The sequence below is a fragment of the Gekko japonicus genome, unplaced genomic scaffold (genome assembly GCF_001447785.1).
Source record: "Gekko japonicus isolate JY-2015 unplaced genomic scaffold, Gekko_japonicus_V1.1 scaffold4567, whole genome shotgun sequence".
Taxonomy (NCBI): domain Eukaryota; kingdom Metazoa; phylum Chordata; class Lepidosauria; order Squamata; family Gekkonidae; genus Gekko; species Gekko japonicus.
The window spans coordinates 10,848-26,535 of record NW_015171638.1 but is presented as its reverse complement, the minus strand read 5'-3'; the positions used below and the strand labels follow the sequence as shown (position 1 = coordinate 26,535).

At 42.2% G+C, this 15,688-nt stretch overlaps 1 protein-coding gene across 1 annotated transcript in view; it reads left to right on the top strand.

Moving 5' to 3' along the window:
• The window catches only part of MAP3K2 (mitogen-activated protein kinase kinase kinase 2), a 50,428-nt gene extending 44,290 nt beyond the window's left edge, over nucleotides 1-6,138 (top strand). Inside the window, exons 14-16 of the mRNA XM_015419972.1 lie at nucleotides 3,305-3,434; nucleotides 4,601-4,778; nucleotides 5,901-6,138. Of these exons, the coding sequence (XP_015275458.1) occupies nucleotides 3,305-3,434; nucleotides 4,601-4,778; nucleotides 5,901-6,126 (534 nt within the window). The 3' untranslated portion in view covers nucleotides 6,127-6,138. The remainder of the gene's footprint in view (nucleotides 1-3,304; nucleotides 3,435-4,600; nucleotides 4,779-5,900) is intronic.
• The last annotated feature ends 9,550 nt before the right edge of the window (nucleotides 6,139-15,688 follow it).

Sequence of the window (15,688 nt, the reverse complement as noted above, 5' to 3'; positions counted from 1 at the left end):
AATTTCTCCCCCCCCCCCCCAATAATTTCTTATTTTAAATTTTAAGGGGATACAGAAAGAAAAAAGGGAATAGGGAAAAACTCATAGGAAATATAGTTACCAAAAACACAATGTAAGGGCAATTTTATAGATATTGAGGATATTCCTTGATCAGAGTACATCTCTCCTTATATATAATTGTATTTTGGTGGTGGCACTTTGTGAACAGTCCACATGCTCCCAAATCAGTTGGCTCCGTGATATGTCACTCAGAAGCTGTCCCTATCCACTGGCTGCATTGCCTGAGTCTCGCCTCCAATTTTTGCTTTTTCTCTCCTCTCAATAGCCAGTCGAACACATGTCATTTGCATATGCGGCCTGATTGGCCTTTGCCTCTAACATTCTAAACAGTTTGCTGTTACTGTTGGGAGTCATTGAATGTGTCCTGAGGTAAAATACATATCCCAATCTTCCCTTAAATGGTCATTGGCGTTGCCAATCTCCCTGTGGGGCCTGGAGATCTCCCAGAAATCACCGTGTTTCCCAGCCACAGCACATCATTTCCCCTACAGAAAATTTCCCAGCTGTCACAGTGGCTGCTTTGGGCAGTGGACTCTATGGCATTATACCCTGCTGAAGTCCCTCCACAACCCAAACCCTGCCCTCTCCAAGTTCTACCCCTCAAATCTACAGGTATTTCCCAACCCAGAGTTGGCAACAGTGTAACTGGCTATGGAACCGCTTTCCAGATCCTTGGAACCCAGATTGGAGGAGGTTCTTTTCTACCATAGCTGCCATTGCATAACCCCAAATCAACATAAGTCAGGGATGGAGGGAACTATACCTGTTACCATGAGTAGCAAAATGACTTGAGACAGCCCCGCCTTATAGCTAACCAGAAGGAAATAAACATGGCTTGCCTCCCTCTATTTTCCCCTTCCCTCTGCCGCCCCACCAGCCACAGCCGGGACACTCACCTGGAGCTTCCTTCTAGAGCTCGTTTTATTTCTTCCCACAACGGGCCTTAGTCCTAGTGTGTATATTAAAAAAGTATATGGCATAATAGCTTAAAAATAAATAGCAAATATGTATGGCATAATGGTGTAAGAATATAGCTTAAAATATTCCCCATCCCAACGCCGAGCCTTTTCTTTGGCCCATATAAACGCTTTTCCATCGATAGCCCTTTTTGGTAGATTTAAGCAAATGCCTTCTCACAATAGGTTTTGTCCATGTGAATTAGGTACTCTTGATTCGTTATCCCATATCGGCTATACTCTTGAAAAAAACATCACTGGACCCTATGGGCCTGGCCAACTACTGCCCAGTGTCGAACTTACCATTCCTGGGTAAGGTAGTTGAGAGAGCATTAGCCAAACTACTCCAAGCTTCCCTGGATGACACTTTCATCCTTGATCCTTTCCAGTCCGACTTCTGCCCTGGCCACTGGACAGAGACAGCTCTGGTCACCTTTACAGATGACCTCCATAAGCATCTGGATTGGAGCACGTCAACAAGCAGCGTTCGACACAGTTGACTATGATCTGTTGACCTTCCACCTTACCAACATAGGAGTTAGGGGTACTACCTTGCAATGGTTTTCCTCCTTTCTCCATGGTCAGGGACAGAGGGTGGCGCTTGGTGAGAGGGTCTCCTCGCGATACCTAGTGGAATGTAGTGTGCCACAGGGGTCAGTCCTCTCACCAATCTTATTTAACATCCCATTTAGTCTGGAGGTATGGATTGGGTTGCCATCAATATGCAGATGACACCCAGCTCTATCTGGTGCTGGACGGCTACCCATCCTCCACCCCTGGTAATCTGGCCAAGGCTTTGGAGGCTGTGGCTGGATGGTTACAGCAGAGCTGGCTGAAATTTCGAAAATGGAGGTCCTGTACCCGGGGTGGGGGTGGGGGTGGATGTGGGTATCAGGCTCCCACTCTGGAAGGGATGCCTTTGGTGCCGGCTCAGAAAGTGAGGAACCTGGGAGTAACACTGGATGCCTCTCTTGGAGGCCTAGGTTACCACAGTCGCCAGGTCTGCCTTTTTTCATCGTAGGCAGATTAGGCTGCTGAGACTGTATTTCTCTCCCCAGGATTTAGCTACAGTGACCCATGCAATGGTCACTTCCAGGCTGAATTACTGTGATTTGCTGTACATAGGCTTACCCTTGAGACTGACCCGGAAATTACAGCTGGTACAAAACGCGGCGGCGTGCTTGCTGGCTGTGAAGCCTGTGTAGGCTCATATTTGGCAGGTGCTCTGCCAACTGCATTGGTTACCAGTTGAATTCCAGATTTGCTTCAAGATGTTGGTAATAACCTTTAAAGGTTTACACTGCCTGGAACCAACATATCTGAGGGATTGCCTCTTCCCATATATGCCCTGAAGAGCATTACACTCTATGGATCAACTTCTCCTGGTGGACCCTGGCACAAAGGACGTCCATCTTGCCTTGACCAAGGCCAGGGTTTTTTCTCCCCTGGCCCCTGCCTGGTGGAACATGCTCCCCATTGAGAGCAGGGCCCTGCGGGATCTTCTTCAATTCCACAGGGCTTATAAGATGGAGTTATTCCACCAGACCTCTCCCAACCACTCAATTTCAGACTTTGGGCTGTGACCACCAATTTTAATGTTGTTCTATTGTGTTTTATAATTTTAATTATATTTATTGTATTGCCAACCTGTCCTGAGCCCATTTATGGGATGGGCGGGCTATAAATATGAAAAATAAAATAAATAAAATGAAATAAATAGATGCTTTCCAGAAATGCAGTACAAATTGTCCAATCAGCCTGAATAACGAACTATTATAATTCCAGTGAAAGCAAAAATAAAACAGGTTGTAAATCATACACAGAGTTCTTTTAAACAAAGATGTGTCCTTATATATAAGGATAGATAGAATAAATTGCCCAGAAGTCCAAAAGAGAAAAAGAATTAATGAATGGGTGGAAGGGAAAAAGAAAAAAACAATGTGACAGCAGACCCTCCTTGTCAGCACAGGCACACAACACCTGGGCCACCTTGACTCACATTTCCAGATGAAATCTGATCTGGCCAGACCAGATCTGATAAAGATCACTTGTGAACAGCCTCTGAGGAGGAGTCAGGCAAATCTTATCTCTCAGCAGTGCTTTCAAACGCCCTGAGGGAGTTAAGGTCTCAGAGCCTAACAAAGAAGACTCACTAATGAAAGGCCATTTTGCTGGAGGTCGAAATGTTTGGCAATAATTTTTCTTGATGGTCTTCCAGAGAGGCAATTCCACTATTAATACAGTCTACTGCAATGTTTATTATTCTTATTATTTTCTTTTGCACATAGGGCTCAATTAAAGATCAATTGAAGGCATATGGTGCACTCACGGAAAATGTGACTCGAAAGTATACGCGGCAGATTTTGGAAGGAGTTCACTATTTGCACAGTAACATGATTGTACATAGAGATATTAAAGGTAATGTTGGGAGCTGGTTGGCGGTTTACTTACTCAGCTGCAAATAAGTGATATGAATTATTGAAATGCAAATGATGTCTCCAGTAGATTAGCATTTTTAGAGGTTGTATCAGAAAGGCTATTTCTGCCATAAGAATTGTTGGCAGTATTTCAAGTTTGGAAACAAGAACTGACCTAACAAGGAAACAAAAATAGACTTTTGCTCATATTGCTTTGTCAAAAAGTCTGTGAGAACTATCCCAGTGCTGTGGAAGCATACCACTAAAGCTACATTTAAGTTGGCATGTTGACATGGCTGCTTATAAATATGATTTCTTCCCCTTTGTACTGTCCAGTCTCCTTTGCCAGTGCTAGAAATTTCACCACAAAGGAGTATATTGAAGAAAACTGGGCGGGTAAAAATTGTCCTGTCAACAGTCTGTTAATAAAGGGGGGTTGGGGTTGAATCCAACTGTTCACTTTTGCGGGAGGGCTCTTCCTCTGATGGGGGGGGGGTCTCCCTACTTAGTGCAAGACAGTAATAGGATCCATCCCAGTATTTAGTGTTCATACAGTACTGTTCTAAATGTTAAAAGTGCTTCACATACAATAGCTCCATAATTACATCCTATCACACACACACCCTCCCAATTGCAGATGGTGATCTGAGACTGAACAAACAGTGGCTTGATTCATGCCACAAAATGAATGTGTGACTTGGATGAAATTTGAACTGGGGTGCCCTGGCTCTCAGCTTATGGTCTTGACCATGCTGTGTTATGCCATATTTATAAAGCACCTATTTCCAAAAGTCTTTAGGTAACTGCATCCTAAAGACTTTTGGAAATACATCTGTCTAGGAAAACAAAAACCAGCTGTAGGGTGTACCCCCACCTTTCTCATGGCTTTACTAGGCACGTAATAGGAACTTCACTAATCCCCATTCTCTGTTCATCAACCTGCTACTTTTCGCTTGATCCACTTCTTAAGGTGGATATAAATGTAGTGGCTGGGTGGCTGCTCATGAAGTCTGTAGTGTGCTGTGTGGCCCAGTCCAAAACCTGTTTACAAAATCAGTGGTACTTGCTTCCAAAATTTAAGTAGATTAACATGCAATTTCATTTACTCGAATGGGGCTGTTTACTGACAAATATATAGCAAATTGTATTTTTAAAAATATTCCTCAGGAGCAAATATTCTGCGGGACTCTGCAGGAAATGTTAAGTTGGGTGATTTCGGTGCCAGCAAGCGGCTGCAGACAATTTGTCTGTCTGGCACGGGAATGAAATCTGCCACAGGAACTCCTTACTGGATGAGCCCGGAAGTTATCAGTGGAGAAGGGTATGGGAGAAAAGCAGATATCTGGTATGTTTCCTATTCTTCTGAAAGGCGTTTGCCCAAGACTTTTAACACTAAATGGTATTTCATCAGTTTTAATGTACATTTTATTCTATAGTTGAGTGTTTATGAGCTTGATGTTCCTATCATGTAGTTGAATAAAAAAAGTTACGGAGAGAAGGAAGAAAACACTGGTATGACAGCTAAGAGCTTACCCCCAAAGGACTTTCAGCGAAACAGAAGCCTACAGGGAGATAAGCCGTGTCTAAGCTGCAGATAATGAGTTGGGCAGCAGCACTGGCAGGAAAACACTGGCGGTTGGTCATGATTCAGAGAAGGGCCAGTCCACTCTTAGTCTGCCAGAGCACTCGATTGGTTGTCATGGCAGTGTGGGCTAGGCCAGATATGAGAAGAAACCCCGATGTCCTGTGAGGATAGAAGAGGCATGCTGCCACTTCTGGAGGGTGTTTAAACTCCAGCATCTCAGAGCTGAGGAAGAGGACCTATTCTTATAGCAGAGAGAGAGAGACAGAGAGAAGGTAGCCAGGAGAAGAGGGACCTCCTTGCCTCTCCAGTTGAGGCTCCACTTGAGTAGGGGTGAGAATGGTGGCCTTAAACTAGGTTTTGGAAACCAGGCCTCTCCGGCCCAGGCATGATATTGCTAAGTAGGATCATGTAACTAGTCATATTTGCTCAATTCTGTGCAATGGCTGATACAGAAGTGAGAAGAAAACCCTTGGAGGTCTAATGCATGCTTTGCAGAATTTTTTTTTAAGAGCCACCAGAGCAATCACTATGGTGACATTGCCCTTCTTTGTCATATCCAATTCCAATAACCTTTATTGGCATAACTCTTTGTCATATCATTCCTAAAGAGACACGATCTGATGCTTTAGTGGTGCTTAATGGTCTCTAGTATAAGCAAGGTCTAGTAGCAAGTTATCTAGTTAACAAGTAGTGGTGTAATTCTGAACATTTATTCTGACCTCAGAAGTTTGTTCTATGTGATTTCATGCGAAGGAAGGCCAAATATACAATTTCTGATATGCGCACAAAAATGCTGTATTTTGAGTATCCTTGTCTTCTTCCTCCAGGTACCTAGAAAGGTATTAGTCTACAGTAACTCACTTTCATTTTTGCCTCTTGCAGGAGCGTAGGCTGTACAGTGGTGGAAATGCTCACTGAGAAACCGCCCTGGGCAGAATTTGAAGCCATGGCTGCCATCTTTAAAATTGCCACCCAGCCAACCAATCCCCAGCTGCCACCTCATGTCTCAGACCATGGTCGAGATTTCCTAAAACGTATTTTTACTGAGGCCAAGTTGCGACCATCTGCAGATGAACTGCTAAGACACACATTTGCACATTATCACTGATGGCCTGCCTCAACCCAGCTCTCACCTACTGCGTTTAGTTTCTGACTGCACTGTGGGGGTTTTTGGTTCTTTTGTGCAAAGTTGAGAAAAGACAATGGAGAACTTTTCTCTTGATTGTTTATTTTGTATAGATTGTTAACCATCTCTTTCCTTATTTTAGAATGCAGATTGTTTTCTCCATTTAGATCTAGAATCTTTCTTTCAGCAGTGTACTGATGTGGTTCGCATTAAGCACTTTAGTACATATTCATTCCTGATTTAAGGGGGGGCGGGAATATTTTGGACTGTCAGGAATTGTATAAATTTTTTTTCTAGCCTTGCTGACTAACTTAAAATGCAGAGGAAATACACAAGTTGCTAGCAGATGGAAGAAGAGGAAAATGTGTTTAATTGTTCTTTCTAGTATGTAGGTAGTTGCTGTTAGCGGTTTTGGTTGTGCGTCAGTTTCTAAAACAGTATTTCATCTGTGGAAAGAGACACGTAAAGCTGAAAAAACCTCAGGCTACTGGGCAGGGTGTACTGTGGAAATGACAGCATCTGACTAGCATATCATCTGCACTTCAAGTAAGCATATTATTATTTCTTCTTAAATAGGCAAGAAAGTTCCCCTAGCTGACTAGTTCAAGGGTCATGTAAGAGGGTCATGGGGAATACAGATGGGGAATCTTAGGTACACAGATTACTGTAGATCAGCATTCCTCTAGAATACAAACATTGAAGAACAATGTCTTCATAAATAGGGTACTAACCGGCTATGTGGAATAATCACATCATGAATTGAGAGCTAGTTCACTACAAAGTGCATGCATCACATTCCTCAAATGTTGACTTCCATTTTTTAAAAAGGAGCATGTTTCTAATCTCCATGGAGGAGACAAGCTTTAAAAACCGAAGACTGCTAAGATGTGTGATCAGCGAAGGTCAGGGTGGGGCATCAATAACAAGGTTCAAGGACATTTCACAGATCACTGTATAGACCTGACATACTGTCCTATCTGCCTTGCCCTGTTGTCTAATAATATTTCATAAGATCCAGTCTTCCTTTCTCTCTCCCCTCCGTTACAATTTAGAGTACCTAGACTAGAACGGGTAGCAGTATCTAAAATAAGCTTATCATCGCTGACGACGTTGAACAGGGTTCTGTCAATAAGATGCACATTTGATTTAGTGACGAATAGTATTTGCATAATTTGTGTAATTTGCATCATGGTGAGCATGCAGAATTTGGTTTTTCAGGTTGTAGGGTTCTAGCTTTTGACATGGTGTATACAGAATTTATTTATTTATTTATAATTCATTAAAATGTTTTTATTCCACCTTTTCAACTCGCTGAGTTCTAAAGGTGGTTCACGAATTAAGACACATCACTGTACTATAATTGTAAAATCCACATAAGTGTGAAATAGAAACAGACACCACAAAGAACAAACAGAGAACACCGCCAAAAGTATGAGTGATCAGATAGCTGTCACACTGTGCCTAAACCTAATAGACTTGGTGCCATATGAATGTCTCTGGGAAGGATATCTCTCAGTTGGGGTGCTGCCATGGAAAAGGCCACTTCTCTAGCTGCCGGCCATCAAACCTCAGAAAGCAGGACCCCTGAAAAAAGGTTCTCCGAAGATGATTGCAAAAGAGAGCCAGTTTGGTGTAGTGGTTAAGTGTGCAGACTCTGATCTGGGAGAACCAGGTTTGATTCCCCACTCCTCCACATGCCCATGGCTGGATGACCTTGAGCAAGCCATAATTCTGGCACAGCTGTTCTTGAAAAAAAGCAGTTTCTGTCAGAGTTCTCTCAGCCCCACCTGCCTCACAGGGTGTCTGTTGTGGGGAGGGGAAGGGAAAGGAGTTTGTAAGCCGCTCTGAGACACCTTTGGGTAGTGAAGGGCGGAGTATAAATCCGATCTCTTCTTCTTTTTCTTCTTCTTCAAAAACGAGCAGGTTCATATGAGAACAGGCAGTCTATCAGATTTTTGTTCCTAATTGTCATAAGGCACAGGGAACCTCATTAAAAACAGATCTGGCTACGCCTGTGCATTTCTCTAAGTATTAGTAACAAAGATTCATATTTGAGATTATCACAAGTGAGTGTATCCAACTTCGAGCGTCTGAATATAATGCAGTGCTTCAAAAATGCTTGTGGAATGTTCTAATCCCTTCAGGAAAGCAAGTCCCCTGAATAATTCTATTTAATAGGATCATGTGGCAATAAATCACTAAAGAATCAGAAGTCCTATTTTTTAGAAGTGGTGTAATTCCTATCAAACATTCCCCAGGAAAATCCTTGAGGACAACCTTTACAAGGGCATCGAGGGCTGTACACTGAAGAACAACAGATGTGTACTATACATATCTGGCTGTGTTTTTATTAATTTAAAATATTTTGTTCTTTAAGCAAAATACTGAACAGCAATGAAATCTGGAACAATATAAAGTAAGTGTCTGAGAGAGAGACTTGGGGCCAAGTGCAAACATTGTTCTCAATCTCTTAAACTCAAGAGATCAGGCACTTCAAACTCAATGATAACCAGATTAATGCTAAGCATGGCTGCATGTACAGAGGTAGACCTGTTAGTCTGTTGAGCAAAATAAAACAAAAGTCCAGCTGCATCCTAAAGACTGATGACATTTATTCCAGCATAAGGTTTTGTGAGTCAGAGCTCACTTCTTCAAATGCAGCGCAAGCAGGGTTAAGGTCACTGTTGATGGTTAAAAGTCAGAAGGGGAATTTGTGTTGGTCAGAGTCTTTGTCTGATCCTTTGACCATGGCTAAGGGATGAGAATTATTGCATCTGCACCAGCCTACATAGTAAGAGCATGGAATTTTGAAGCATCAGAATTTGGTTGAACAGAAGGCAGCCGTGCAATAGGTCACACAAAGGACTTTTGTAATATTTTCAAATTTTGCTAAACCCCCATCAAGCTCTAACTATGCAAATTGTGTAGAACATGCAAATTAAGTATATATGCAAATATGCATAATTTGATAGATGGGGGGGGGGTAGGTTGACCTAAGAAGCCTAGCATTCCAGCTATACCAAGCAATGTATATGTGTTTGGCATTGTTGGAATCAGACGTCCTCATTCTGTTCTTCTGTCAGTGTTTTAAAAACTAGCAGGCGGACAATCAATTCAGCCTCTCGGTGACCTCAGTAACGTGTTGCTACATCAAGGTTGATTGAACAGAAGTAAGTCTTGCTCTTGCAACGTGATTTGAGGAGCATGTTTGTTCCGTCCCTTCTCTCTAGATGATAGTTACTTTAAAATTCTATTTTGTTGTGTCAATGCTGTGTTATGAATGACTTTTCATATAGTAAGTCAGACAGTAGTAGCTGACAGAAGTCTCTTGCTTATTGACTCAGTGTGCAAACTTTTGAAATGTTAGCCTGGTTGAGATGCATAGTATAAATGGGTGTTGGAACAATCATTCAGTGGCTGTCTGACATGGGTCTTTAGCTATGTAAATAACTGTATGTGTAGGTGCTTTCTTTTGTGATCTGATCTCAAGTAAGTTGGATGGGTTTTCATTCCGTCACCTGTTGCCTTGTGAAGCTTGAGATGCATGAAAGCTAGGAGTGGGTGGGAAGTAAACCAACCAGATGGGACTAAAACACGCAACTTGATGTTGGATTGCAAGGTGCAAGGCAGAAAAATGGCTTTTTCCAAACTTAGAGGTTGGCATTTAGGAATCTGGATCTGCCTTAACTTGTTCACCTTTATTTGGTTAACAATCACCAATGCCAGGGCTGCTGTTTCAGCATTTGGGGCAGAGGGAAGATTTCAGTTAGATATGACCGTTGTCTTCCTCCCTCCCACTCTTGTTCATGGTAGGCAGCAGTGTGATCTTGATACGGGAGAGGAGTAAAGAGTTCATCTCAAGAAATCCTTCCAGTAGGGGCTTAAAGCACATTGATGCCTCTCTTACTAGACAAAAGCCTAAGATGCCACTTAGTTGTAACACCTGATAGGACAGAGAACTTTACATTTGAAAAATTAGAAGGGACCTTTTAAAATGTTAATGTTGCTTAACACTGCAGGTAGGATTGTGCTGATTAATATGTAAGGATGTAAAAAGCTGATCAATCAGGGTGTTAATAGCCATCTGATATAACTAGAAACATAGAGCAAGTGGAACAAAACATCACTGAATGAACTGGTCATTAAAATATGCAAATATTCAGAATATGGCATAAAGAGCTATAGCTGTTTGAAGCTAAAGAAGACACAAATAGAGAGTTTTTTAAAGCCAGGATTTTTGCCTTTCTGGGTGTGTGTAGTTTTTTAGGACAAAACAAGCAAACACGTGGAGCAGGCGATACAAATATAGGTTCCTGCCTTTCCAGGGTTCTGTGCAACCTCAGTGGTACTAGACATGAAAAATGCCTTACGATTTTGGTTTACTTGCTGCATATTTTCCATTCACTATTTACTTTCTACCCAATAGGCTGCTTATTTAGGCCTGTTCATAACTGAATTAATAGACTGTGATCCAGAACATGCAAACCACATCTACATTTTTTTTTTGCTCTGCCTACTTAAGCATAAACATGTAACTTAACAGCTTGTGTAATCTTAACAAGGTTGCTTCTGTTACCAAAAAGTAGAAAAATTGACTTCCGACAGAATGTAAGTGCAGACGATGTATTTTAAATTTGTACTGACTTGCTAAAAGGAGCTATTTGAATTTGTGGCAGCATTCAGATTCTCTAAGCATTCACATTGCCGTGTACAGCTTTCTCTTCTAAATGCATTGCCACTTTCTTACAGTGACCGGAGACAGAAAAAAATGCTAACAGAATAAGGTGACTGTTTTTTGTGCCTTCAAGAAAGTACTGCATTTTGTCTTGACAATGGCAATTTAAGGTGCTGCAGAAAGAAAATATTGCTGATAGCGATTTCCCAAACTCAGCTACAGCCTCTAATGTCATTCAGATGGCATTTTCATAGTTGGAAACCCACACTGCTTTCCAGTTGCAATCCAGGTAGCTTTGTGATAGGGTAAGCTCGTTAATGCTCCTGGTTTGCCCCTGAGTCACAAGTTGTATGTGCCTGATTGTCCTCACTGATTGACGTCAGATTTAATGAGGTAATCTTGGTCTTTGCTGCTAGCCACCTCTAAAGATTGCAAAGGAGAATTTCGAATTACGATTCTCTTCTTTCTGTCTGCTTCGATGATACAGGTACCATCTGGAAGAATATTTTTCTCTACCTTGTCTGTGGGTTCTGCATTAAATTATAGGCATACCCTAATACCCTCATGTAAACTTGTCACTGAAGTGGACAAGCCAGGAAGGGCATGGTTGGAAGATTTAGTGCTTGGCAGCAAGACTGGTGGGAAGGAGCACAGAAAACAACACCTAGTGACCCATCGAGAGTTTGCTACATTCTTGGTTATTTTGTTTACGGTGTTTTCAAGAAGTAGATTATTTTCTCTTCAAGTAATATAATAGAATCACAGAGGTGGAAGGGGCCATACAGGCCATCTAGTCCAGCCCCTGCTCAATGCAGGATCAGCCTAGAGCATCCCTGACAAGTGTTTGTCCAGCTGCTGCTTAAAGACTGCCAGGGAGGGGGAGCTCACCACCTCCCCAGGCAGCTGGTTCCACTGTTGAATGACTCTTACTGTAAAAAAGCTTTTCCTAATATTCAGCCACTACCTTCCCACCCTTAATTTAAATTTAAATACTTAAAAGAGAGCAATCATGTCCCTCCTTAACCTCCTCCAGACTAAACATTCCCAGATCCCTCAGACTTTCCTCGTACGGCTTGGTCTCCAGGCCCCCAATCATCCTTGTCGCTCTCCTCTGCACACACTCCATCATGCCCCTGAGTTTATTAAAATCTGCCTTACTGAAATCTAACATACACGTGTGACTATGAACTTCCTTGGTCCCCCAAAGCAAAAGGAATTCTAGCAGGACATGGTCACTTCCCCCTAAGGCCCCCACCACCTTCACCACCTTCTCCATCTCTTGCCTGTTGGTCAATATTAAGTCAAGTATGACCGAGCCCCTCGTAGCTTCCTCCACCATTTGATGAAGGAAGTTGTCAGCTGGACAGGTCAGGAATGTGCGTGACTGTGGATGCTTTGCAGAGTTTGTCTCCCAGCACACATCAGGGAAGTTGAAGTCACCCTTAACTGTTCAAGGAGGGCAGCATCCACCTCCTCATCCTGGCCAGGAGGTCAGTAGCAGACTCCAACCACAATGCAGTTTGTTTTTCCTTCTCTTATCCTCACCCAGATACTTTCCACTGAGCTGTTGCCCTCCTCCTCCTCCTCCTCCTCCTCCTCCAGTATTTCCTGAAAAACAGACCCTCTCCTCACATACACCTCCCCTTTGACCCTTTTGGTTTTTCTTGAACAACTCATATCCATCCACTATTACATTCCAGTCCTGGGAATCACCCCACCAAGTCTCTGTAATGCCTACTTAATCATATCCCTCTGTCTGCATTAGAAGCTCAAACTGTTCCTTCTTATTGCCCAAGCTTTGAGCATTGGTACATAGACACCTGAAGCCCCGCACCTTTGGCTCCATTAGACCTGGCCTTCCCAGGTTGGCCTCCATTGTTTGCGCTTCTTCATCTAAATCCCTATGTTGGTCGTCTCCTTCCCATTGTGGAGTCAGTTTAAAGCCCTCTTGATGTATCTCCCAAATTTCTGCCAAACACATTATTCCCTAGTAGGTTGTTGTCAGAAAACCTGGCCTATGTTGGATAATAATAAGCTGTATGGTCTTTGAAAAATAGCCACAAATATCCATCTCAGTGGAACATATTCAGAATTCCAGAGATCATCACTAGTTTTAATTATATCCTGTTAAGAACATAAGAGAAGCCAATGTTGTAACCCATCCAGTCCAACATTCTGTCACAGAATGGACAAAAATACCAAGTGCTGTCAGGAGGTCCATCAGTGGGTCCGGGACACTAGAAGCCCTCCCACGCCCCCCCCCCAGCACCAAGAATACAGAGCATCACTTGCCACAATTGAGAGTTCCTATCTATACCTTCTGGCTAATAGCCACCGATGGACCTCTGCTCCATATGTTTATCCATTTCCCTCTTGAAGCCGTCCATACTTGTAGCTGCCATCACCTCCTGTGGCAGTGAATTCTATGTATTAATCACTGTTTGGGTGAAGAAGTACTTCCTTTTATCCATTCTAACCCAACTGCTCAGCAATTTCATTGAGTGTCCACGAGTTCTTGTATTGTGAGAAAGGGAGAAAAGTACTTCCTTCTTTACCTACTCTATCCCATGCATGATCTTATAAACCTCTATCATGTCACCCCTCAGTCGTCCTTTCTCCAAGCTAAAGAGCCCCAAGTGCTTTAACCTTTCTTCATAGGGAAAGTGTCCCAACCCTTTTATCATTCTAGTTGCCCTTTTCTACACTTTTCCCAGTGCTATAATATTGTTTCTGAGGTGTGGTGACCAGAACTGCACACAGTATTACTGGCTGATTTGTTTTCAGTTCCCTTCCTAATAATCCCCAGCGTAGCGTTGGCCTTTTTTCCCCATAAGGATCTAGTAGTTGGCCTTTTGCTTTGTTTTGTTTCATAAGGATCTAGTAGCATATAAGCTTGCTAGAACAAAGTTTGAGTCCAGTGGCACCTTTAAGACCGACAAAGCTTAATTCTGGGTGTATACTTCTGTGTGCATGTACACTTCATGCACAGAAAAGTTTATACCCAGAATTAAACTTTCTTTGTTTTAAAGGTGCCACTGGACTCAAACTTTGTTCTGTTGCTTCAGACCAACACAGCTACCCACCTGAATCTATAAGCTTACTAGTAAGATATGGATGTAGGGAGTTGAAGGATGTTAGGAAGGAATATCCAAATAGCATGGACTGTTTGGACATATTTCAAAATCATGAACATTTCATGTTTTTAATGGCAAAGGAAAAAAAACAGTCTAGCAAGTCCATGGAGAGACAGCATATACATTTAAATAAATAGTAGATTTATCATGTCTAACACCAAGTTCAAGCAGATAGAATAATGGCCATGTCAGAGTAAGTGTAACACTAATAACAAAAATTAAACAGATCTCAGAGTGCCTTTTTATCTGTATGCCTTAATTTGGTAGTTTACATATTAATTACATTGTATGGGGACAAGTCATGCAGGACCAACAAACAGACTTTGAAACATACAGAGTACGAAATCTCAGACTTAAGCAAGTTGAGCTTTATTATCTGTGAAAGACAGGGGTTACAGGTAGCTGTGTTGGTACCACATTCATTACCAAGTGCTTAAATTTTTCGAAAGCGTTAAACAAAGATTAATCTTTCTCTTTTAAAAGTAGGGATAGAATATTTGGGCAAAATCAATCCCAAATAAGCATGCTGAAGTCCCATTGATTTCAGGGAAAAGGTTGAGTGAGCACATGCTGCTGTAATCTGTGGCACTTAATTTTAGTTTGACTGTGTTGTGTGTGGGAAATAGGCATTTTGTACATAACCACCTTGTTGCTGTCTACACATCTTCCCTCGTCACCCCTTGCACTGTAGTCTTCAGAACACAACCCAGTGCAATGCTAATGCTGCTGTAGTGTTCAGTAGTCTCAGGTGAGCTGCTGATGGCTGCCCATTCCTGAGATAGTTTTTGTACTAAAAGAAAGTGTTTGCTTAAAACAGGTGACAGTATTGTTTGTGTACAGACAAATCAGATGTGGTTTCAGTGAACACATTTCCTTGCGAACAATGCTGTGATATCAAAATACGCCCTGTTCCTGCCATTGTCCAGATTTAATGCTGTACTAATGAGTCAGCTGCACTAGCAATCCATTCAGTCACCTGTTTACCACAGTGTCTGATGCCAGCTCTAAATCTTTTAAGAGAATTGGGCAACACTCACAATATAGTTCCTTTCTTGTTTTTAAATGTAATCTTAGAAATACCCATGCCTATGGAAAAAAGCAAACTTTATATGCTTGAATGTAAGTTCATGTGGTTATTTTTGGGATAGCAAAGGTATTACTGCCAGCGCACCAATATTTCATTGCTGGTTCTTTCCTCACATGTATTCATAGCGCGTATGCATTTGCAAATCACTGAAAACCAAAGCTTTCTATCCCTGTACACAGTGATATTTATGTAGCTTAGTGACTGTTACTTTGTTTTTCAAATATTTGTATGCTTTGTGCTGGATATATAACTACCAGGGCTGGCCCAATCACACAAGCAACTTAACTGGTTGCTTGGGCAGCAATATATATGTAGGGGTGCCATGAAGCAACAGTGCAATCTGAGATTGTGGCCCAGCCTCCTGTGACATAGCCACGGTTCCTGGGGTTATACTATGCAGCCACTAGGGGGCAGCAAGATATTTTTAGGCTGGTCCTGATAATTGCGGGTGCTAGTCAATGTGTTACTTGGCATGGCTTGGTTCATGCACAGTGTAGGTTATGTACAAAACTGGTCTTGTTGAAAGAGCAAGGAGATTTTCATGCCGTAGCATAAGTCAAAGGTATGCCCCAGCCTAAGTGGGGAAGAGATGCAGAGGCAAACAAGGTAAAATATAAACATTCAGATGGGTAGCCGTGTTGGTTTGAA